Genomic DNA, 25,884 nt, shown 5'->3' with positions numbered 1-25,884 from the left:
CTGCTTCCATTCAAGATCATTCATTCATTCATCTACCGCTTAATCCAGTTATGGGTCGTGGGGGGCTGGAGCCTATCCCAGCAGTCATAGGGCGTGAGGCGGGATACACCCAGGACAGGACGCCAGTCTGTCGCAGGGCCACAAACAGACAAACAAACACAGACCCACCCACACACACACACACACACACACACTATGGACAATTTAAAGAGTCCAATCCACCTAACCCGCACGTCTTTGGATGTGGGAGGAAACCGGAGCACCCGGAGGAAACCCACGCAAACATGGGGAGAACATGGAAACTCCACACAGAAAGGCCACGGGAATTGAACCCACGACCTTCTCACTGTGAGGCAACAGTGTTAACCACTAAGCAACCCTGCTGCCCCATTCAAGATCAGATTTAAAATAATGCACATTTTAAAGAAAGATTTTATATTCATTATTTTCTATCAAAACAACACTGTCATAAAATTTCAGCTGAAGCTGAATAACAGGAAATAAAGTCAAGTGTGTTTCTAAAAAGAAATCACAGTGATATTTTAATTCAGGGGATGAAATGAGTTTATTTTTTACTAAGAAATAAATCACACCTTTTTTCCTCTATTTTCAGCTCTTTCATGTTGAAGTGTATTTTGTTGTTATTATTATCATTTATTCTTTTATTACTGTCATTTATTTTGTTTAGTGATTTGATTCCTTAAAAAGTCCAAACCTAAATAGCCACTGTAAATTTTTATTATGAATAATGAAAGTGTGATTTTTCAGTATACAAGTGGCACAGGACTATAAATCACAGAACCTCCAAAACTAGTAAAAACAAAAAAGAAAAGAGGCACATGCTTGTTCTGAGTATTTGTTCAGCTTCCTTTGAACAGTATTTATGTGTAAATACTCAAGTGTGTTGATGGAAACGCACTTCTTGAAAATACTGAAGCAGAACAACAAGTCTGCAAACAAACAAACAAGCCAGATGACACAAAATCCTGCAAACCCCCCAAATTTTAAGACTAGAGTACAAAATAAGTGAATAAAGATGGTGAATTTTAAAAGCTGAGTTCATTCAGCTTCTCCCTTTTTTAACTCCGGGTCACTGCAGCAGGTCCGTCTGTTGATTTGGCACAAGTTTTACACCACCTGCAGATCCACATGACACGGACAGTGACGGCTCTGAACCAGGAACCTTCCGCTCTGAAAACAAAGTCCATTAACTGCTTGGCCACATTTACAGACGTACCAGTCTTAAGTGTAAGACATATCTACGTTTTTGTAGATATGAGTTACCACTTAACCTGACCACCTGGACATGTGCGGTTCATCAGTTTTATGATCATTACATGATCATTTCATGATCATTGTGTGTGTGTGTTGTTCCTTTGAATTCCTTGTATGTGAACTTGTAAATATATTCGTTTCACAACACTCTCTGAATCGTCTTAAACTCCAGCTCATTGTATTCACGCCACTGCTCGTGAGCGCGCGCGGCTCCAACAAATTCACAAGGTCCAACGTGTTTGGCAGGGGCCAGCGACATTCTGAAGCACCTTGTCAGATAACGCCTGAACCGCACCGCGAGGAGCGCCGCCAGCCCAATAATGAAACGAAACAATGACAGACGGGCAGTGTGCAGCCGGGGGGGGGTCCAGAGACAACAGGATGGAGGGACAGAGAGAGAACCAACAGTAAAGCTGTACCCCCCCCCTCACCCACGACCATTGTGCACGGGGGGAGGGGGGTGTTTGGGAGATAAATGGCTGCATGTTAACCACGTTTGACAGGCTGTACAAAAGGAGGACACCTCAGGTCCCATGACGCAACCTGTACAGCCCCCAAACACACCACTGACACCCGTCCACCGCGTTCCCACAGACGTGACCCTCCGCAGCACCACATCCCTGAGCGATCCGGGAAAACTAGTCCTCAACCAGGCCGACTCGACTTTGCTCCAAAGACATGGAGAGAAAAACGTTGTGTGAAGTTTGATGAAGTTCACGTGCAGGTGTGAGTGCATGAAACCATCAGGAGGGATGTTGGTCCCAGGGTCAGCAGTCAGAACCTGTCCTGTCATCTCCCACTCAAAGACCAGGCTTTATGACATCACACACATTGATACATGTGATGGACCTCAGTTTCTGTTCTCACGAGCTCTCAAACCCAACAACCCTTGATCACCCTCCTACACTTCAGCCCTCTCTTCTCTCATCACACTTTCACACATACATGTATATTCATCCTCTCATCATGTGTCCAAAAATTATGATTTTTTTTTTTTTCCTGGACTTCCTCAGATAGTTCTCCTACATTTTTGTTCCTCTGATTCTATCCAGCTCCAGAACTCCACACATTCGTCTCAGCAGTCTTGTTTCTCCTCACTGTCCTTGTCTAACCTCACCTCCAAACACACACACCACTGCTGCTCTCACACACCTGACCTTTAACCTTTGCTCTAGTTCTTTAAACTTCATCACCTCCCTGCTTCTGAATCCTGAGCTTCACTAAACCTCAGATCTTCTGTCTTCTTCCACCTCATTCTCAACATTTTGTCTTCCAATGTCCCGGTGCCCTGAATAAAAAGAGAACTTTTGGACCAACTTAATAAAGTGTTTCAGCTGGAAACAAATGAACAGAAGTCAAATTTAATTTAACTGCATTTGGACAAACTCCTTCATTTGTTACCAACTGAAGGAGTTTCTCTTTTTTTTTCAGTGTGCTGAACAGCACAACATCATCTGCAAAACACTGCACCCAAAGTCCAACACATCCACAACTAGGTCAGAACAAAGATCCTTTGACTCCGGCTTCGGACCCAGGTCCCCGACCCCTCACACACATTCTGAGCCATCATCACTCTGCTCCTTCTTCATGCACCTCCAAACCTCTGGCATCTCACCCGAACATAAACCTTCTCCAGTCAACAAAGCCAAGATACCAGATTGTGGTTTTTGTTTTTTCTGGACTTTGGCCTCAATGTGAACACTGGATCAGCTGCTCCTGAGATCAATCCAAACTGCTCCCCCCCATCATACTGGCCTCCCCCTGACCCTTCTCCCTCCAGCCCTTTCAAGTGTCTTCTTTATGATGTCTCATCGGTTAGAACGTCTCCTTCCCTCGATTCCTTGGTGCACACTGACTCCTCTCAGACTAACTGTACTGTGTCATACTTTACATTTCTTTAATGATGGATTTCACCAAACTATTAGAGATATGCAACGTGTGAAATTGTTTGGACTATTTTTACCTGATGACCTGTCAATCAAATAAGGAGGGACTAACTGACTGACTGCAACATTCACCTGAATCAGACGTAATCATCCTCAGAACTGACAGTCGGCACAATGAACTCGAGATCTAAGCTCTGACAGATGAAACATTGTGTCCAAATACTTATGGACCCACCTTCTCCTTTTAGGAATAATCTGTAGTTTTGTTCCTGTTGCTGTCTGTGAATGAGTTCCTACATTCTGACCAATCACATCCATTTGGCACTGTGAACTCCCCTCCTGCATATCCTGGTCTGAGGTCAGGACTAAAGCAGCCCCTGGTACCAGGTTCTGGTTCTCGTGCTGGTCTGGAAACACCTGCAGCCACGTCAGCATTCACTGGTGTTTTTGTCCTCTGTCCATCTCGGGGGGGTTGGGAGTAATAAATGAGTTTGTACAAAAGGAGGAGGAGGAGGAGGTCGGAGCGTCTGTTCGCGCGGCGCCCACGACGCACACTAAAGGGATGGATATTGAGGCCTTTTTTTTTTTAAGGGGGGGATTATTCGCCTCTGCTAACCTTTTCAGCTCTGCCTGGGCTTTGATGGCTGACAGGACTCACAAAGGCACCTGCCCCATCCCCGAGTGTCCCCCGCTCTCCTCCCCTGACCTGACCGGCATTCCTGGCCTACAGGGGGTCCTTCCCATGGCTACCTTTGCACAGACACCCCCCTCCTCTCCAAGTTTGGTAATCCCACAGCAAACAAGGTTGGTCTGGCTCGTAGGCGATGCACGAGACTTCTCACAGTCCGCTAAAGGTGCTCGGCTGATTAAGGCCCATCGCGTGGGAACCCAAAGCCCATCATTGAAATGCATATGGGGTCGTTCCCCCAAAGGAAGGTCTGCGTGCGGTTCCGCTGATTGATTCACATCTTAAGGCGGCTCGTTCCCCAAGAAGAGAGACAAAGAAAACCAGACCCGGATTTATGTTTTTAAACCGGGTTCTGGGTCTGTCCAGAAAAAAAACCCTCAACCTCGGACTCGGACACCAAACTCCAGACTTCATGAAGAAAAGTGTTGATCAGCGTTTGTTCTTTTCTGGTCCTGTAACTGCGTTATTAGCTCCGCCCACTGCATAAACCCGATACAAAGCGACGTCCGCTCATTTTCACAAACGCTGCGGAGAAACTCGGCTTTCGCGTGGATCTGTATAAAGAGGCGGAGCCACAGCATTTCATCGCTAGAAGTGAAACCGTTTTTAGGCTCGTCAGGTCGTTACCGCGATGCTAAACAGGAAGTCACACAAACACAGTCGAGTGCAGTCCGCCACAGGTCAAAGGTCAGGTTATGACATGATTACAACAAAAACTGCTTCAATTATCTGATACTGTAAAAACTTTAAAATCAATCAATCAATCGCCAAAAACTCTCAGGAACAGTAAAATGTGCTGTATAATAATTTTGTTTTTTTGTAGGTTTAAATTTTGTTTTGGGGGTTAAAGGGCGACGTGAAGAACATTTTCATCGATGCCGTGAAGACGCACGAATCAAACGCACAATGTGCATCTTCACAGCATCCCTCCTTTCCTTTATTCCCGCCTTAACAAAATGCTGCCGTCACACCACTTTAGCGCGATAAAGACAGCCCACAGCGTAACCCCGTCAGGCCCCGCCTCCCAAACCTGCACCCATGCACGAGTGTGCACGTGAGGACAATCAGATGCTAAAGGAGAAAGAAGCCAGCATGAGTGTTAAACAAACCACACACACACACACACACACACACACACACACACACACACACACACACACACACACACACACACACACACACACTCACACTCACACTCACACTCACACTCACACTCTGTTATTTGTCTGCAGCACTTCAAGCTCAGTTCTCCAGAAATTCACATTTTGTTACAAATTCATATTTTCTCTCATGTCTGTGACAAACAAACAAACTTATTTTAAATGATCTGGAAGAGAAAACAATAAACAAATCAATATATCTGACGTCAGTAAAGAACAAATGAGGGTTTAAATCTGACTGAAGGAAATGATGATAAATTATTCATATTTGTAGAAACAGTTGCAGGTTTATTTGTACTTGTGCCGTTTGCAAATAAAACCGTCAACAGTCTAAAATTTTATTCACAATCAGGTAAAAAACATAAAATGTAGATTATTGAATTGTTTGAGAGTTTAGGTGAAATTATGAACAATTTTTTAACAATAAAGGTACACATCATTAAATTCAGAGGTGATGACAACATATTTTTAAATGTATTTTTGCAAAGTGTAACTGTTTTATTATTATTGTTATTATTATTATTGTTATTGTTATCGTTATTATTATTATTAAGTCTGCAGTCAGTACAGTTTGAAGTTACATGACAAGTGCAGCAGGTACATTTGACAAGTGACTCTTATTGCAAAATATTGTTAAATTATAATCACCTGTTTGATTACCTCCACCAAGGAGGTCATGTTTTCGGTAGCGTCCGTTTGTTTGTTGGTTGGTTGGTTGGTTTGTTAGCAGGATTACTCAAAAAATCCTCAACGGATTTCAATGAAATTTTTACCAGGGGTGTATCTTGGCCTGACTTAGAAGTCATTAAATTTTGGTAATGATCCGGAACACGATCCAGATCCAGTAATTTTTTTAAAGACTCATTATCATTGCAGGATAGGGCCAATTTCAACATTTTTGCATCTAACTTCATGAAGACGGGTCACAAAGGCTGAACAAAAATTAAGTTATGACACAACAATAATTTAGCATTTGGTTCTCCTCATTGAATAAACTTATTAGAAAATAAAAAAAACTTGTGTAGTTCATGAAGTTTCTCTTTATAAATACATTTGCTGAAGCTCTAAGGGTTTAACCACTGAATCTGAAACATGACGGTAGATGTGTGAAACGATGTGGAATAAGTCACTTTGCCAAAGGGTATTCCATGTGACGTCAGTGACCCTATGGCCTTGGTGGAGGTTTGCACTCTCCGAGTGCTTCTAGTTTAATCTTGAAAAGAAACTATATTTTACTTTTTGGAGTTAATCCACAGAAAACTAAAGATCTGTAATCCAGGTCACAGAATGATCAGTGAGGAGAAAAACAAAACATTAAATCTGTCAAACCAACATATACTTAAACAAACCAAATCCAGCTTTGCACCTACAACTCTGAGAAGACCTCAATGCAACGTGTGTAACAACCCCGCATCAAAGTAACAACATGGGTGTACCACAGGGTTCTGTGTTGAGACCTGTGCAACTCAATGTTTACATAAATGACCCAACTTTACTTTGTGACCACGATGTTTAGTCCAAATGTACACAGACAATACAACGATTTATATTCAACTTCTAAACTCACTGCAACAATGGAACACATTTCCAAATGGTTAAATAATTATACTTCTATCTCAAAAACCAAGATGAAAAATTAAGATCAAGGTTAAAACCCAACTGATATGTAAATTAATTTTTTTTTTTAACTTGAAACTAATTTGCATTTACAAAAATGATAATGACTAAGTGTTTGCTGGTTCAAATTGTAAATGTTTTTCATGTCAACATTAAAATGTTAAATTTAATGTTTATTGTTTATCATGATGTCATTACGTCGTCACCAGGTTTTCAAAGTTAAATCAAACATCTTGCTCTGTCCGTTGATACGACACAGAAGTCACATCATAAACAACAACGCTCCTCGTGCCGGCTGTTTTATAAAGGCAGTTTTTACGGGGCGGTCCCGTCCCTGGTAGTCAGTTCTGTAGACCTGTGATCTGCTTCTCGCCACAGTTGACTCTCAGCGACGAGGTAACCGCTTCCATTTCCTTCACACGGTCTTTGGCAGCGCAGCTTTGACAGGGACGTCAGTTCATATACCTCAGAGTGCCGCGACGGACTCAGAGGTCAGCTCTCAGGTCTTCCCCTTCTGATGAGCAGCCAGCCTGGCCCGAGGTGCTGGGAGCCGGCCCACACGGGCCCCAGCGGTGCCGCTTCTCTTCCCCGAGCGCCTGATGCACTCATTACCTTAATTACTAGATCTGTGACCAGGAAGTAGTGTCCTTTCATCCCGGCCTGGGATCCCTGCTGATCTGGCCTGACCGAGAGCCACACCAGGAACTAGAAAGAAAACATCTGAGAACACGGAAAGTTCCTGAACAAAATCACCAAAGTGAATAAATCAGTTTGATTGTCATTCTGGATTTAGGTCACACTGTTTTGACAATCTGAAGTGGTTCAGGATCCAACAAACCATTCTTGTGCTTTTCAAACTAACTCATTAAAACAAAAAGGTTCTGGAACGGTGAACCCAGGAGACCTCAGGTCCCACAGAGGAAACAGAGGTGGGCGGAGCCATGTGGGACAACGAGGCATTCAGGCGCATGCCGGAGGGCTGGACATGCAGATGTCATGACACCTTAATCCAGCCATCCGTTATTGATTGTTCCGTGTGTGTGTGTGTGTGTGTGTGTGTGTCCTTGCCTGAGGAGAATGCCGATCAAACCTCCACGTGAGCAACAGATGTAAATAGATTCAGTCAAAAATACTGGCTTTCTGTGGGCGTGACGCCCATCTGCTTTTTAACCATCAAACACCAAGAGAATGAAAAAGTGTCACAATAAAATCATGTAAACATTTTTATCATAAACCAACTGCAGGAACTTTAAACTCTGAAAACAACAATTTACCCAATAGTTTAGCTATTTTTATTGAATTTTTAAATGCTTCATATTTAACTTTTTTCATCATTTTCCTTTTTAATTTTCTGTGGCTTTTTAACATTTATATATTTAATATAATTTTACAATATATGAACAAAAATTTCAAGGCAGTTAAAGAAAAAACAAATGTGATTTTAAAACTTCATTAAATGTGACAAAATAATTCTCCTGTTGGATTCAATGACACAACAAAGTAACTGGTGCAACAATAGTACAACCAGATTACAGATTAGATTAATGTATTTTTAAAGGTTAAAATACTGATGTTTATTTTAAAGTATTTGCCATCTATCAGCTTTGGCATTATTTTTTAAAGCTGTCGACTGAGCTGTCGTATATTTGTGTGCATTTACTTTTTATATTTGGGTCAAACCGGCGTGAGTTCTGCTCTGTGGATTTCTCAGTGGGTCTCAGTGGACGTTTTGTGGGACATTTTTTTGGTCCACTTCAGCTTGAAATTAAACATTTTTCCCTTTAAAACATTTTTATTATTCTGAACAAAAATTGTATCATTAATTCAAATGTGGGACATCAAAGGAAGAGTGGAAAGTTTAATTTCTAATCGTGTCCGTCGCGGCTGAGCACCGCCACATCCGTCACCAGAGGACCAGATGTGCGGTGGTTCTTACAGCTGAAATGTTTTCGGCTCGTTCGGTCTTTTCTGTGGCTGGATGTGACTTTTTGGGAGTTTTTGTGCCGTCACTCTTTCTGCGGTTCACATCCGGATCTCAGACACGGGCTGGTTCTGAGAACGGGCTGATGTGAGAGGATTCTGTCAGCCCCCCCGCCCGTGTCCCTGATATCAGCACTGAACCTTCTTCCCGTTGGTTATCAGTGCTGCTGTTGTTTCTGCTGCCTGCAGTCAGCTACCTCATCACTGACCTTGGTGAATCCGGCCTGTTTAGGCTAACGGCGGCATGGCGCCGCAAAATGTCACCGGGCGGCTCTGTACTCACTCATGAAGAAAATGTGCACATGGCAACATGGAGGGGGAGGACGGGGGAGGGAAAAAATGACAATGCACGCATGTCAGTCACCTTGAAAAAGTAAAACACTCGAGCAGAATCAGACCGAACGACTCGTGTCAACAACACCGACGCCATTCCACCGCACAGATGCATGATGGGAGGCGTAGGAGAGGCTGTCAAAGATGCTTCTCACGTCTGAGGAGGTATTGTTGCCGGGTGGCACAGTGACGAGCTTTGTGCCGCGCGTCAGAGAGAACGGCACTCGATAGAGCTCCAAACCCTGAAACACCGCCGCACGCAGTCTGAGAGTTTGGAAGAGTGTCTGAATAATCCCGCCCACAAAACCTTGACCTGTTGTTAGAGCCAAAAGCTAACAGTCACTCTAAACCTGCCCCTGCAGCGAGGTAACTCTACTGAGATAATATTTAAAACAACTCGCTGAAAAATATCAAAATGTTTCCAAATGAAAAATAAAAAGGTAAGATGTTCATGCACTCAGCAAAAGCAAACACTTTCTCTTATTATTTGTTTCACGTGAATCCTCACAGAAACAGTTTGAACAACACTCACAGAGCGCACACCTGCACCAACATCTGCCCACCACCAGAGGGCGCATGAATAATTCCGATCATGCCGAATATCCCGCTGCGGACCACGGATCACATCTGTGTTAACACCAACGAACAAGTGTGTCAAGATCCTGCAGCTTTATTAAGTCCAAACAAAGTCAAGTTTTCCTTTATGACATCATAAGGCAAGAGCAGAAAGCTTTCCTTTCATCTTCACGTATCTCACAACATTTTGCAATGTCAAACATAAACATAAAATGAGAATGCCAAAAAAAAAAAAAAAACCCCGCAGCAACTCTCCTGAACAAAGAAACGTCTGTCAGTCAAAATCCAGAACATATGTCAGTCCAAATCCGGAATTTCAGTCAAATCTGCATGCAACTATTTGAGATATCTCCTATGAAATCAAACAGACATAAAGAGAGGTAACAACCTTTGACTCCAAACCAGTGGTGGGTGCAGTTTGCTGTGCATGACTCCTGTGATACATATGCAAGACTTTATGGCTGTGAAAATCAATGAACTTTTTTTTCGCTTTCTCTCCCCTTGCTTTTTCCTCTGGTCACCAGATCTCCTTTCCTGAGAAAAGGCTGATCTGAGACAGAAGCGCTGGCTCGTTGTTGTGTCAGTAGCTGCCAGTGTACTGGAGTCAATACTAAAAGTTATCGGTTTAGCTTTTAGCTGTAACTTCTCCTGAAATTTTGATGGGTTTATCAGTTTAGTTTCATAAAAGTTAACTTTTCAGTTAGCGGATTAACGGTTATCGAAGCTAACTTTTTGGTTAGCTGTGCCCACCACTGCCCCAAACACACATCAAATCCAGGACCATCTCGGTGTCCTGTATTCCAGGTTTTCCATATCAGTGGAGAAACCCATGAAACTTTTTAGAATTTAAATAAATCTCTCAGTATAAGCCTAAACTGACTCAAACAAACAGTCCACTCAGACTTCAGAGTGCCACGCTCAAATTATGTGAACCTGTTTGTCACCAACAAGGAGCTGAGGCAAAAAAACTATACCTTCAAAAAGCAGGGGGTGCCGTGTTTAAAGGTGAGATGAAAAATGTGTGTGACTCCAACTGATCTGTATGTAACACTGACAGCTCATTGGCTGACACACTCCGTACAAACCGTTGATGCAAACGGGCGGCCGTCTTACCACTCACACGTTCTGTGGACCGCACACAGACGGCTTATTAGAACGTCAACAACTTGGCGTTATAACCGAGCGGATTCTCTCATTTCCTTCTTTTTGTTCTCCAGATAATGTGACCTTCATCCCTCCTAATCTATGTCTGCCATGATTAGATATTTGATTTATTTTCTTTCTTTCTTTTAGTACTTTGACTCTCCCCTTCTATTCTCAGTTACTCATGTCTCACTGAGACAAATAGTCAATTCTATATATATAGAATATACAGTATATGAGGTCTGTCAATAAAGTATAGGTCCTTTTATTTTTTTCAAAAACTATATGGATTTCATTCATATGTTTTTACGTCAGACATGCTTGAACCCTCGTGCGCATGCGTGAGTTTTTCCACGCCTGTCGATGACGTCATTCGCCTGTGAGCACTCCTTGTGGGAGGAGTCGTCCAGCCCCTCGTCGGAATTCCTTTGTCTGAGAAGTTGCTCAGAGACTGGCGCTTTGTTTGATCAAAATTTTTTCTAAACCTGTGAGACACATCGAAGTGGACACGGTATCACCTCAAAATCTCGCATCAGCCGTTAAAATTTTCACCGAAAACCAGCTTAATTTTTCAAACCGTGTCCACTTCGATGTGTCTCACAGGTTTAGAAAAAAGTTTGATCAAACAAAGCGCCAGTCTCTCAGCAACTTCTCAGACAAAGGAATTCCGACGAGGGGCTGGACGACTCCTCCCACAAGGAGTGCTCACAGGCGAATGACGTCACCGACAGGCGTGGAAAAACTCACGCATGCGCACGAGGGTTCAGGCATGTCTGACGTAAAAACATATGAATGAAATCCATATAGTTTTTGAAAAAAATAAAAAGGACCGTTACTTTATTGACAGCCCTCGTATATGTGTGTGTATCATCATACAAAAGTAGATGGATAATGTAGCAATAGTGGATTTTTTTTAATAGTTGCACTGAAAGAATAAAACACCACTTTACTGGCTACAGGAGCGGTGGTTTTCCCTGCAATGTTAATATTTATTCCACACAGCTCTGTGAGCTTCAGCCTAATATTGTGTAATGAAGCTCGTAGCAACAACACCTAAAGCTCTGAAACTATGTAGAACTAATAAATGTCTTAAAATAGTTCATCCAACGCAAAACACAACATGTGGCTACACACAAGCCACTTAATGTTATTATTATTAATATATGTATATGTCGCAGACATGAATGAGTAAAGCTCTTCAGCATCTCACCATGTCATTTAGGTCCTTCAGACTGTTTTTTGAGCAAATGCTTCAGGGGAGCATTAGCATGGCTAAAACCTCTTAGCTTCTGGGGAGCTCTGCCCCCCAGACACCCACCTTTTTAAGCATTTTTCTTTTTTGGCTTTCAGCTGGCAATAATCAGTTTTATTGCCAGTTTTCTTTAGACAAGTCAGGGTATGGAAACATGAACATTTCCAAGTCACTGAATATGTCTTGGACGTTAGGTTTTCCACCATTCAGAAGATTCAGACAGCTTTCGGTGGCTTTTTAGTCGAGTGAGTATCCGAGAAAATGTGGAGAGCTGGGCATGTCACAACATGTCCCGTGAGACTTCCAACACGGACTTGCTTTTGTTCTCCGCCACTGCAGCTTCGTCCCGACGCGCGAATGCCTCCACACGTCTTTCATTACAAAATCTGTAACAGTAGAATCTGATGAAAAATGGCTGATGTCCACCTTTTCTGCCATTTCTCTGGTAGTCACACGACGTCCCGGATCAACACAGCCTTCACTTTGGAAATGATCTGGTCATTTCAGCCTGTCGATGGCCGCTCGAAGCGCGGCGCACCCTCAGCTGCTGTGGGCCGTCTTTAATCCGGTTGTAATGCTCCTTAATCTGTGTGATGCCCATAGGATTTTCAGCGAAAGCCATATGAATTTTCCGAATGGTTTCCACCTGGCTGTCTCACAAAGTTTCTTGAAAAATTTGATGCAGCGCTGCTCCAGCCATTCAGACATTTTCCTGACAATGAAAATCCGACGAGAGGGGTGGACCAGTGCTCACTCAAAGCCTGCCCACAGGCGAATGACGCAACCGACAGGCGTGAAAAAAAACTCACGCATGCGCACGAAGGTTCAAGCTTGGCTGATGCAACCACACGATTCAAATCCATATAGTTTTTGCAAAAAATAAAAAGGTCCGATACTTTTCTAACAGACCTCGTATATATAAGACACCTTGAATTACAGAGGAAATGCTGCATTCTAACAACTTGGACCTCATTTCTGGCATAAAATACGGTTGTTTACTCACCAATGTAAGTTTGGTGTCATTATTAGTCCACGGTTCAAATGACGTGTTCAGTTCAAATCTGAAGCAAACATTTTTCTTCTTCTACTAAGGTGGATTAGAGCTTTTTGTGGTACACAGCACCAACTACTGGACAGGAGGAATCTAGCAGTCAATGTGACTCACTGATTTCAAAATGCAGCTCTTTCAACCAGACGTGCGGTGCTGTGACATGTCAATCATCTGTGTCCAATCAAATTTCAGCGGTGTCCAGTGGAACCCCGGCCTCCACTCTAGCTCCACCCATGCCACGAAGTGTTCAACATTTGACATTTCCTGTTTAACTATGGGCTCACAATTTGGCACTTCCTGTTTCAGTGTGAACTTGCCACTGAGTTCCCGTGAGACTCCATGAGATCTCATCAGTCAATCCAGGAAGTGTTTGACATTTGACATTTTCTGTTTCACTGTGGACTTTTTAAAAACCTGAATAAGACCCCTGGGTTACTCCTTTTCTAACCCAAATATCAGGTCATATAAACGGGCACTGGGATATCCCCATAGAAAGGAACATTATTTTGTGTTCTGCGCATGTCCTATGTGCAAGGAATCTTGTACGCAGTGAGCGTAACCCACCGGACACCACAGAAGCAGAGATAAACAGTACATTGTGTTCTGCGTCCTTATCAGGCGGGCTGGTCGCGGCACCGGTCGGCATCACCGCGATTGCTTTCACTGCCTCTGATGCGCTTACTGTGTCTGCGGGCTCGGTAAACACCACAGCGGGCCACTCACACCGCCCCTCTCTCTGCTGTGCAGAGCTACGCCAAATCTGGCAACAGGTCCAGAGACTACACTTGCTGTTTTGATGCGGAACGCTCCGGCATTTGCGGAAAAATCCACAGCCCCGCAGGGTCTCAGTAACCGTAGCCGCAGAGCTCCGTGGCCATAACTTGGATTCTTTACGGGTCCCGCATCCATACCCCCAGAGGCAGTGAGCGAAGGGAAAGCACGCGCATTGTGTTCTGCGTGTGTCTGTTTATAATCTTCTCGCCCAGAAGAAAAAAGAGAGTGTTTACACAGGAGAGAAAAGTGAGAAAATGTTAATGCCTGTTTGACAAAAGTGTATAAAGTGTGTAGTGAGGGGTTTTACAGCCTTAAAACATCTATAATAATTGTAAAAACTAATGCTGACGACTTTGCGGATTTCGCCTATTGCGGGTTATTTTTAGAACGTAACCCCCGCGATAAACGAGGGACCACTGTACTTCATTAGTATCGTGAAAGACATGAATATAATGTCTTTATTGACGGTAGAAAGTGCCGAGATAGCGACATTTACAAGAAGGTGGCCGAAAAGTTACATGAAGCAGGATTTGCACAAACGCCAGACCAAATCAAACACCGGTGGAAGACGGGCGTCGCTGTTTAGATGGGGATATTTCAAATGATATTTCAAATGATACCAATGACCATGTGTACAGGAGTAACTCTGTCTGCTTAAGCATGTAAACGGGTTATTCCTAATGATTCAGAAACCGGAACATTGACCTTATCCCTAATATTAACGGCATGTAAACGTAGCCAGTGTACCATGAGCGAGCTTCGCACCACTTCGCTCGTATTATTATTATTATTATTATTATTATTATTATCTTTGCCTCTATGCTGGAATAAGGGAAAGAACTCTTCAAATTAGTGTTCATTACTTTCCATTTCAATCATACTCACAGGTGAAACGTTTGTCCGAAGCCTTTGAACTGGTGATTTGTGCAGTTTCTAGCTGCACATGAAGGAATTTTTTGGCAAAATCATAAAGATTATCACTGGGTGCATGTGATTAAAGATCAGTTGAAAAGACCGTTCAGGAGCATAATATGGTATCTATCTCTATGGTAATATGGCAGCCGAATGGCTTCAAAAATACTGGCCAATGAGCGATCCAGTGGTCAGCCACAGATGTTAGCAGAGGACGAATCAACCAATCAAGCTAACAGGCAGGTGGGGCGGGGTTACAGCTTTGTGTGGAGGAGCTTAAAGGGGGCGGGGCATCGGGGTGGAAATCATACATGCAAAACAAATTCATCTTAACATGTCACTTAAAGTCTCTCAGATAGGCTGAATGCCTGAACTCATGTTTCTTTACTTTCAAATAAACTAATAGAAAACGACTGACGACAACAACAACAACAAGAGCAATAAACAATAATAATACTTTTGTTATAAAGACCATGTCCATCATTATTTGAAGCCTATTACTACAAAGGCATTTTCTGAGCAGTTGTGCAACTTGTGACCCCCATAAAACATAATGACAGCTGAGTGAACCTTCAGACCATCATGAGGACACATGACTGACACCCCACACAATTTTAACATTCTCTCCAAGAATTACCTCTTTTTTTCCCCAAACAGAAGTGAAAAATATCAGCAAAAGCAGAGATATGAGCATAATGACACGGTTTCAGTCCTCAAGAGTCACAAGATTCATCACCAACAGCAGCCGGATTTATTTTTGTTGTTTTGTTTTCCACATGACATCATCAGGGATTCCCCTCACGTTCCCTGAACCCCTGCACAGGGAACAGCTGGAGACATGTTTGAATCAGTGTCACCTCCAGAAACCAGGTGTGGCCTCAGACTTAACACTGTGTTCTTTTTCTTTCATTAAAACTTCATTTAAATCAAAGTGCAGTTTTCTGTCACATAGTAACAAGTATCAACACTCATGTACAAATGAAGGAAATTCACACATTTTATAATGTTACCTTTCCTCTGAATTGTGTTTTTTTCTTTCCAAACAGAATTCTTGCATCTTGAAAGGTTTTTATGTACGAATGTTGCGCTCACATGAGAATTTTTGGTGATGAAATTTAAAATTTATTTGCTGTAATCTAACCGCCCAGATTCATAACAACTGGAGTGATCCGTAGTAAACACTTATGTCGACTTCAGTTCAACGCCTGATCGCAAGCTATCACCGTCTCCACACTGTTAGCTAGCAAGGAAGGTCCTGTTATCCAGTTTAATAAAATTCTGCTTTCACAGAGTATAAAACTTTGAACAAGCTGATCGGTCCAGTTTACAGTGAAGTTTAACTTAGAAATGATCGTACAAATACGTCACCGTAAACGTCTTATCTGGGCAGTGACTGCGGTAGTTAGCTAGCTAACCAGGTACACCAGTTAATAAGTATGAAGCTAACTTTGAAAACAAGCTGGCTAATCTGGCTTGTTCGTGAATAACTGTTTTTGTTAAACTGTGTTTGTGGGCTAGCATCACGTTGACATTCAGTTACGAATTTTAATAAGTCTTCAGTTCTTACAAAAAGTCTCCAGCACCGTTTACCTGCATGGACGCGACTTCCTCTGTCTTCATCATTGCTAACTCAGGAAACAGCGGCTTCCTTAACTGTGACTCACAATTTTGTTTCTAACACAGTCTTACATTTTGAGGTTTGGCGGTGGTTCGTACTCACTGCCCGAGTAAAAACTCTTCTATAGGATAGTTAACTGCTAGGTTAAAAAAAAAAAGGAAAAAAGGTTTTATTCAGGCAGCATGCAAGCTAACAAGCTATGCAGCCTGTTTCAGTCACAACAATATCACTACACTAGCTAGGATGGCCACTGATAACTTTTGCTTTAGGTACATTGTTGGTGAATTTGGTGTGTATGTTATTGTACGTCCAACCCCTATCAAGGAGAGTGGTTCCGGAGCCGAGGCTGTGCGTGGAGGCGAGGCCCACCAGATCTAACTGGCATCGCTCCACCTCCTGCACAAGCTCCGGCTCCTTTCTCCACAGCGAGGTGACGTTCCACAACCCCAGAGTTAGCTCCTGTCGCCCAGGTCTGGTCTATTGAGGCCCTCGACTTTCACTGCCACCCAAAGGACAGCGCACCCGACACCAGCGGTTCCCCCTGCGGGTGGCGAACCCACAGGGTGGAGATGGAAAGTCCACGTTGCTTTTTCAGGCTGTGCCCAACTGGGCTCCGTGGCAAGCCCAGCCACCAGTCTCACTGATGGGCCCTACATCCAGGCCTGGCTCCAGATGAGGGCCCGAGCTTCCTCCGAGCCAGGTCACGTTTCCTCTACTTAGTTTTATCATGGTGTCTTCTGAACCATTCTTAGTTTGGCCTCTCACCTGAGATCAATTTGCCATGGGAGACCCTACCAGGAGCACAAAGGCTCCAGACAACACAGCTCTCAGGTTCATAGTGGCACACAAACCTCTCCACCGTGATAAGGTGATGGTTCCCGGAGAACCATCACCGGGTTTACTCCGGGTAAGGAATACAGCCTTGCCCCAAGTGAAGGAGTTCAAGTACCTCAGGGTCTTGTTCACAAGTGAGGGGATGATGGAGCGTGAGATTGGCCGGAGAATCGGCGCAGTAGGGGTTTGCTCTATCGTACTGTTGTGACAAAAAGGGAGCTGACCCAAAAAGTGAAGCTCTCAATCTTCTGGTCAGTCTTTGTTCCTACTCTCACCTATGGACATGAGTGTTGAGTCATAACCAAAAGAACTAGATCATGAGTACAAGCAGCCAAAATGGGCTTCCTCAGGAGGGTAGCTGGTGTCTCCCTTAGAGACAGCGTGAGAAGTTAGGTCATCTGTGGGGAGCTCGGAGTAGAGTCGATGCTCCTTTGCGTTGAAAGGAGCCAGCTGAGGTGGTTCGGGCATCTGGTAAGGATGCCCTCTGGGCACCTCCCAAAGGAGGTGTTCCAGGCACGTCCATCTGGGAGGAGACCCCGGACTAGGTGGAGAGATTATATCTCCACAGTGGCCTCGGAACGCCTCAGGATCCCCCAGTCAGAGGTGGTCAATGTGACACGGGAAAGGGAAGTCTGGGATCCCCTACGAGATGTGTTGCCTCCGCGACCCGAACCCGGAAAAGTGGTTGAAGATGAGTGATGAGTTATCGTACGTTATGCTGTACAACTCCAAGAACGTGATTCACACAGGCTATGGCTAAAGTTTTTTTGTTTTTTTTTATTAAGTTAAAAATTTCTTCTGATGTGACAAATACTTTACAGTCTAATAGATAATGTCCTCACTTTGCAATGTCTCTTTGAGGACTTTGTATTAATTTTACTTTTCTAAATATGAAGAAATAAATGGGAAAATAAAGATTTTACGATAAATGAGTTTTGACATTTCTGTGGTGGTGCGCAGGTCATGTGACAGTGATGTCACATATGCAGCCCAGTCTCATGTTTATTTATTTTTCCGTGATACCATCACGAAATGTGTCACATTTTCATGACACTGTTTATACCCTAACCATAAGTTTGTGATGTCATCATGAACATGGCGTGAGATGGGGCTGGACATACATGTGTTGTATGTGTGCCAGGTCATCTTTATCTGTGCTGCACCTCTCTGAACAAAGGGCCCCTTCTTCTGAGCGTGGGGCCCCGACTCCTCCCCACTGTCCACCCAGAGGTTTTTGGGGAAGTAAATCTGCGTAAATCCTGCACACATAATCTGCTTTTCTTCACAAAAAAAAAAAAAAAAAAAAAACAGCTGTGGGTGGGGAGGGAACCTGAAATTAGGAATTCATATCACACAGCGTCTTGCAGCCCCCCCTCCCTCCCACGCGCGCGCACACACACACACACATACACACACACACACACATACTGGCTCACCGTCTGTAGATGTTCATGTTTGATTCTTGACCTCTTAAGTAGCAGTGGCGAGGGGCCCCGGGGCCTCCAGGGGCTACAGTCCACTCAACACTGAGGACAGCACAGCACCACGTGGAGGCTGGATTTATACTTCCTAAATTTACACCGAAAAGCACCACGAGTCCACAGTGAGTCAATGAACATCAAGTCATTTTAACAAGTTCAAGTCATGTTTCAAGTCATTTAGAGAGAAGGGGGGCGCTCAAGTCACATGTCAATTCACTTGGAAGAAATCCAATAACAACAACATGCATTTGAAAAAGTCCAAGTCAATGTGTAGTTATTAGAAACAAATCAAAGGAACATAAAGTAATTTTCCGTCTCTGTCGGAAAATGACTGCACTGATCCGTCGATAGACGGATGGGTGCAGCATCTGCAGTGATGCGGTCGCTGTATCGGACCATCGTGGTGAAGAGAGAGCTGAGTAGGGGGGCAAAGTTCTCGATTTACCGATCGATCTACGTTCCGATCCTCACCTATGGTCATGAGATTTGGCTCATGACAGAAAGAACGAGATCACGGGTACAAGCGGCCGAGATAAGTTTCCTCCGCAGGGTGGCTGGGCGCTCCCTTAGAGATAGGGTGAGGAGCTCGGTCACTTGGGAGGAGCTCGGAGTTGAGCCGCTGCTCCTCCACATCGAAAAGAGTCAGTTGAGGTGGCTCGGGCATCTTTTCCGGATGCCCCCTGGACGCCTCGCTGGAGAGGTGTTCTGGGCATGTCCCATTGGGAGGAGGCCCCAGGGAAGACCCAGGACACGCTGGAGGGACTACATCTCTCGGCTGGCTTGGGAACACCTTGGGGTTCCCCCGGAGGAGCTGGGGGAGGTGTGTGTGGATCAGGAGGTCTGGGCGGCTTTGCTTGAGCTGCTGCCCCCGCGACCCGACTCTGGATAAAGTGGAAGAAAATGGATGGATGGATGGATGGATAAAGTCATTTTGAAAGGTCTAACACATATCGGCCTCCTTCACTCTTGCTGATATTCTTCGGTCACAAATCACTCCTGCCACCTTTCTCCACCCACTCCACCCTGCCTGCACTCTCTTCATCACCTCTCTACCACACTCTCCAATACTTTGGACAGTATATTTAAACTCATCTACTTTCACCACTTCTACTCCTTGTATCTGCACTATTCCACTGGGCTCCCTCTCATTCACACACATGGACTCAGTCTTGCTTCTACTGACTTTCATTCCCCTCCTCTCCAGAGCATATCTCCACCTCTCCAGACTAGATTCAACTTGCTCTCTACTCTCACTACAGATTACAATGTCATCTGCAAACATCATAGTCTATGGATAGACTCCTGTCTGATCTCAGTCAACCTGTCCATCACCACTGCAAACAAGAAAGGACTCAGAGCTGATCCTTGGTTTAATCCCACCTCCATCTTGAATGAGTCTGTCATTCCTACTGTGCATCTCACGGCTGTCACACTATTCTTGTACATGTCCTGCACTACCCTAAAATACTTCTCTGCCACTCCAGACTTCCTCATATAACATCACAACTACTCTTCTCTCGGCACGCTGTCATAAGCTTTCTCTAAATCCACAAACACACAATGTAACTCCTTCTGGTCTTCTCTATACTTCTCCATCAGCGCTCCTGAAATCTTCTTTCTCCTTTGCCTCACAACCTACTTCTGGGCATATGCACTGATGATATTCATCATCGCCCTTTCAATTTCCAACTTCACACTCATCACCCTGTCAGATAATCGCTTCACCTCTTAATATACTCTTCCTTCAGAATGACCCCAACACCATTTCGCCACACCATGATACAAGAACTTGAACCCACCTCAGATGCTCCTGGACTTTCTTCCTTCCACTTGGTCTCTTGAATATACTATGTCTACCTTTCTCCTCTCCATCATATCAGCCAACTCTCTGCCTTTACCAGTCAAACTGCCAACATTCAAAGTTCAAATTCTTACTTCCACCCTAAGAACGTCCCTCCTCTCCCAGTGCCTCCAGATATGTTCTCCGTCTCTTCTTCTTTGCCCAGTGGTAACCCAGTTTCTGCAAGGCACCCTGCTGGACAACAGCACTCGTGGTGGTTGATTTTTGATCTGTATGTTTGCCCAGTCGTTTGCTACAAGTCCAAAAGATGTATCAAGTCATTTGAGACAAGTAGAAGATATGTGTGAACTCATGTGAAACAATTTCAAGTAATTTGTCAAATCACTTATGACAATTTAGGCCATGTCTCAAATAGCTTACTCTGAGAAGGAAAGACCAACTCACAAGTCTGTTCAAACACGTCAAATCGAGTCTTTCAGGCCTCTGAATGCTAAACAGTAAAATAACATTTAGTTTATCTTCATCCAAAAGTTTGTCTTGATCTCATTTTTTTGTCCCGGGAAAATGACTCTAATGACTTGAGGAAGGGAAATATTTCGTTAAGCTGCTTGGTTTCGAGTCGGTGCTGACGTCCTCCATAACTCTCACAGCCAGCTGGTTGTCACTTTCTCTCCTCTCCTGCCTGCTCCCTCAATCGTCCGTCTGTCCTGTTATTCAGCTGTGAACAGTGACAGGAATGGCATCCGTCCCGTAATTCTATCTGTCCGTCAGGGAGGGTCCTGCCCCTGGGGGGTGGGGTCGGTCTATAAGGGACTCAGACCAAACACCACCTCCATATCCTCCTCCTCCTTTCTTTCTCTCCATTTTTCTGCAGCTCCTTTCATCTGGGAGGCGAAATGTAAAAAAAAGAAGCACGAGCGAGAGACGCAGCGTTACGGAGAGCGAGTGGCCCTGGCGGCGGTGAAAGGGTTTGAGTTGTGATTAAGAAGGAGGAGAAAGGAGCTCCTTTTCTTTGTTCTGCCCTCGGGGGGGTGTTTAGTGGGGATGGGGGGTAAAACATGGAGGAGCAGATATGAAAGGCATTCAGGTCAGCGAGCGAGTACAGTGACGGCATCAGGAGCCACTCAGAAGGGCCCGGCGCCTTCCGCCCTCCTGAACCAAGCCCCTTCACTTCTTAACATTTTATGTTTGTACAACACAAACAACAACGAATAACGAGATGATATTTTCTTTCATGCTGAACGCTAAAATGAAGTTTTCTCTGCCACTTTGTTAAACCCAATTTATAATCAATACAGCCTGACAGACTGACTGAAATTAAACAAACACAAGACTATAAATCATAACTCACATATTTAACGTTTTATAACTAGGATTAATCTAGAACACATCCGGTCCAGAATCAGCACCGACCACTAATCCATTAATCAACTGATCAATGAAATATGAAAAACAGGATCATCGTAGTTTTCTGGTTTTGTCCCCAAAACACTGAATTTATATTTTATATTATTTTCATTATTGATTCATTTGTCAATTCTGTTTATGAATAATCAGTCATTTATTTTGTCTATGACATGTCAGAAATGGTGTCGCAGCGAGCAAAATGTTTTGGGATTTTTTTTGGGGGGGGGGTGCAGTTATATGTGATTTGATGGTCACCAGGTGTTTCAGCCCACCTGAGGAGGGGCGGAGCCTGTGTGCTGGGTTTGTCTGTAATTGAGGTGTTCTCTGTACTTGGGTTAAGGATTAATGAATCTCTGGCCCAGAGTCATGTTCAGGACTCTGCAATCGACGCAGTATGATCTAGATGTGCACACCTGCTGTTTCTAATTTGGATTTGAGGTTACACACTCAGCGTGAACATGTGCTGTGCACAACGTTTAGGCCTGAAATGGCCGGTTGTAGCCGTCTGTGACGTATGTAACACAAGTTCATTGAGATTCCTGCTCAGTCTGTGAGACACGCCCTCTGAGCCAGTGTGACCTGGATAAGACACGCCCACATGGTGCTCTTACCTATTCTGAAGTGCAAGAGGGCGTGGCCTCTAGCAGGTCGTTTCTGGGAGTCCAGCAGACCTGACCCCCCCGCCCGCCACCCATTTTTTAAAACCTCTTTGGGGTCTTTTTTTTTGCTGAAAACTTTACCATCTCTTTTTAAAACGCTTGCTAACCCGGTGGCTTGTCACGTTTAACCTCTTAAAACAATCAGAAATAAAGTTATGGCTCTGAACTTGAATGTTTGTCACATGGTCTATGGCAACCAATCAGAAGCCTGATATCTGAATTTACAAATACAAGCCCAAAAGCAAACAAACAAGTTTTCATGAAGTAAACAAACAGACAAAAGCAGCAAACATCTATAAAACAAGTGCTGTGTCACAATGACATCACAGGAGATTTCTGGGTAATCTCATGTTCAAACATTCAGTGAAGTGCCAACACTGACAAAACACGGCACAAGATCTTTAGGTTTGCAAAACTCACTTTAAATTAAATTCCTGCAGAGAATGACGCTCAGCTGAGCGAAGGCCAAGATGGCTCTGCCCCTTTACGCAGCTGTACCTCTGTACATTACAGAACACACAGAGCGAACACTTTCACTAAGTCGGGTCAAAATCTGATCAACACTGAAGTGGAAACGACATTTAGGGTTTTTTATTGCTGTTGTTTTGTGTTGTTGTTGTTTTTTTTGTTGTTTGTTTTTTTGCAAAGCTACAAAAGTTCTGTCAAACAGGAAACTGGTTAAAAACTTAAAAATAATAAAGCTTCAAAACGTTTGTAGGTCCCATAAATTCAGATTTAGAAAGAAACTTTGTCTTTTCTACACATATTTTATTGGCACAATCACGAGTAGATTGTTAATCTTAAAGATGAAACAAAAACACATTTAGATCTGATTTAACATCAGACAAAAAAATTGAATAAATTCTAAATAATACAAGACCTCTAACAGGAAAAGAGAGTAAAGGATGAACAGACAGATGGAGACATATTTGATCAGGCCAGAGTCCCAAAAAAAATTACATGTATGACAAAATGTCCAGCAGAAACTTTTTGATTTTTCATTGTAAAAGAGAGAAATGACTGTAGTTATTTCTGAGGTCTCATTTAAAACAAGACTCTGAAAGGTGTCAGAGTGACGCTGCAGAGGGCGAAGCAGCGACGCTGAGACAAAGACAAAGCTGTAAAGCGTGTGGACTGTGACTGGTGCAGCGGGCGTCCCGACACGGCTGCCGAGAATCAGTTCAAGAAAAATGTTTTGAGTTGGAGCAACAAAACGGGTTCAGGTTCTTATAGCCAAACGAACTTCAAAACTCTCATAAAATCGAGTTATTGCTGCCATTTACTCTGAATAAAGAAACTGCACAAATATCAACATCGTCACTGGATCCAAGGTCAAAATGTGTCCTAAATTAAAGACACACCAACATGGAGATCATGTTTCAGATTTAAAACATTCTGTAAAAACTATGACCTGTTGTAACTTCAGGCTCTTTTTTTAAAAACTGTTTTAATTTCTTAAAATTCACTGTCGGCATGTTTAAAGTCATGAAGTAAGTTCATTCAGTGTCTCAGGCTCTTGTTTTTAATTGGCTCTGCAGAAAAGCTTTGGTTTGATTCACGGCAACATTGTTACAATATCATAAAAGAAAGAAAAAAGAAAAAGGGGAAACTTCACGGCATATTCATGCTGAAGCATCAAATCCAGTTTAAGATTTTTAAACTCTTAAAATGTTTCATTTCAAATAAATGTGTAATTTAATTTAAGGCATATCTGTAAATAATGACATATTAAATTCAAGCAGATAGATTTCAAGGATTCTGAGATAAAACTTTAATTTGAGATCCGAGTTCAAGAGACGACATTTCAACCCATTTCTGCCTGAAATCAGAAATCGGAAACAGTTCTGAAGAATCTACTTCAGATTTAAAAGACAGGGACCTCAGAGGGTCCAGCCGAGTCCACGATCTGGTCCAGTGGAGTCCCAGGAGTGGGTCAGTACAGTCAGATTTTTGAGTGGATGTGAAAGAGGAGGTGCTGGATCAAACTGGATCCTGTTACACAAACACGCAACTGTCCCCCGAGACCACCAAGGACCCCTGAGACGAGGCAGGACTCCAAAGACAGAAAAAAAAAAAAAAACGCATCCCAAAACTGTCAACCTCCTCAAAAATTAAACGTCACTTCAATGTCAGTTTTTTAAAAATGTTCATCTGAAAAATCAGAAGAGTTTAAAACTGTTAAAAAATTATTCTGTATATTTACATGAAAATCCTGTTCATGCTTTTAGTTTTAGTCGGGTTTTTTTTTTTTTCATTTAAATTGCAGATTGGGGTTTGAAAAGGCTCCATGAGCCTCTGACGAGTGTCAGTTTCAGTTGATTAAATTCAACCAGTTTGCAGCTTCGTGATTTACAAAGTAAATGAGATCACTGGAAACAAAAATAAAAAGCCACGCAGAAAACTGTTTTAAAATTGAGAAATATGTCACAATAATAAAAACTTAACAAGTAATTTTTACACAAAGATGAAAAAATAAAGTACAACAACCCAGTAAATGTTGGTGTTATTTTTAGGGGATAGTGAAGTTTAAAATTAAAAGATAAACGTGCTTTATGTGTCATTTTAAACGGAATAAAGGCGGGGATCAAACAGTGGAGCTACCTGAAACGGGCGAAATGGTTTTGGGTGACAGCGAATAGAACCGGGTCCCGGATCCACAGGTTTGCTGCGACGCGCTGCGCTCACATAACGGTTTTTCCTGCTCAGCAGCTTCCATCAGACCTGGTCCAGGACCCGGTCCCCTGTCCCCGGTCCAGGACCCGATCCTCTGCATCACACAGCGCCCGTCCACAAAAAGACCCAAACACATCCAGACCTAACGCCAGCACCCGTGAAGTTCTGCCAAAGTCCACTGAGAAACTTTTCTCTGCTCTCTGCGCCTGCAGCGCCCCGGACGACAAAGCCGCACTTGGCGCACTGGCGCGGGACTTTGCGCACTTGTGCGGGACTTTGCGGACGGTTCTTACCGTTCTTCCTCCGGGGATTGGCTTGTTTTCTCCTCTTACAGCGCGGCTCCTCCGCCATGATCTCCTGCTTCATTGATCGCACCTCCTCAGCTCCGCATGGGCTCGTGCATGCGCGGCTCCGCTCCGGCTCCTCTGTGACAACACACAATAAATCCCATAAGTCACCGCGCGCACTGACTTCAAAAACTTTACGCCCTCAAAAGCCTCCTTTCATTCAGAAAAGTTGCTCTTTTTGCTTCTTTTTGTCTCTTTTGGTTTGTTTTTTTGTTTTTTGGACCCGCGCGCACCGCCCGTGCGCACCCGCAGCCCCGCGTCCGTCTGATGTGAAGCGAGGAGCTGCTCCACGGACGCGCGTCACAGAGGAGGCGGAAGACGCACGCGCGCACGCACGCACGCACGCACGCACACACACACACACACACACACACACACCCTCCACTCTGCTGCGCTCCTCCTCCGATTACAAAATAC

At 43.7% G+C, this 25,884-nt stretch overlaps 1 protein-coding gene across 3 annotated transcripts in view; it reads right to left on the bottom strand.

Annotated features, from left to right (window-relative positions):
• zeb2a (zinc finger E-box binding homeobox 2a) overlaps nucleotides 1–25,884 on the bottom strand; it is a 130,751-nt gene that overhangs the window by 104,069 nt on the left and 798 nt on the right. The window contains exon 2 of one of the 3 annotated variants that reach the window (XM_034186811.1): nucleotides 25,414–25,545. In XM_034186811.1, coding sequence (XP_034042702.1) covers nucleotides 25,414–25,486 — 73 coding nt within the window. In that variant the 5' untranslated portion in view covers nucleotides 25,487–25,545. Of the gene's footprint in view, nucleotides 1–25,413; nucleotides 25,825–25,884 lie in introns of those variants that run through there. The other 2 variants (XM_034186812.1, XM_034186810.1) reach the window with 2 other exon arrangements.

Source organism: Thalassophryne amazonica, chromosome 14, assembly GCF_902500255.1.
Source record: "Thalassophryne amazonica chromosome 14, fThaAma1.1, whole genome shotgun sequence".
In the NCBI taxonomy this organism is placed as follows: Eukaryota; Metazoa; Chordata; class Actinopteri; order Batrachoidiformes; family Batrachoididae; genus Thalassophryne; species Thalassophryne amazonica.
This window is presented reverse-complemented; position numbering and strand designations above follow the sequence as displayed.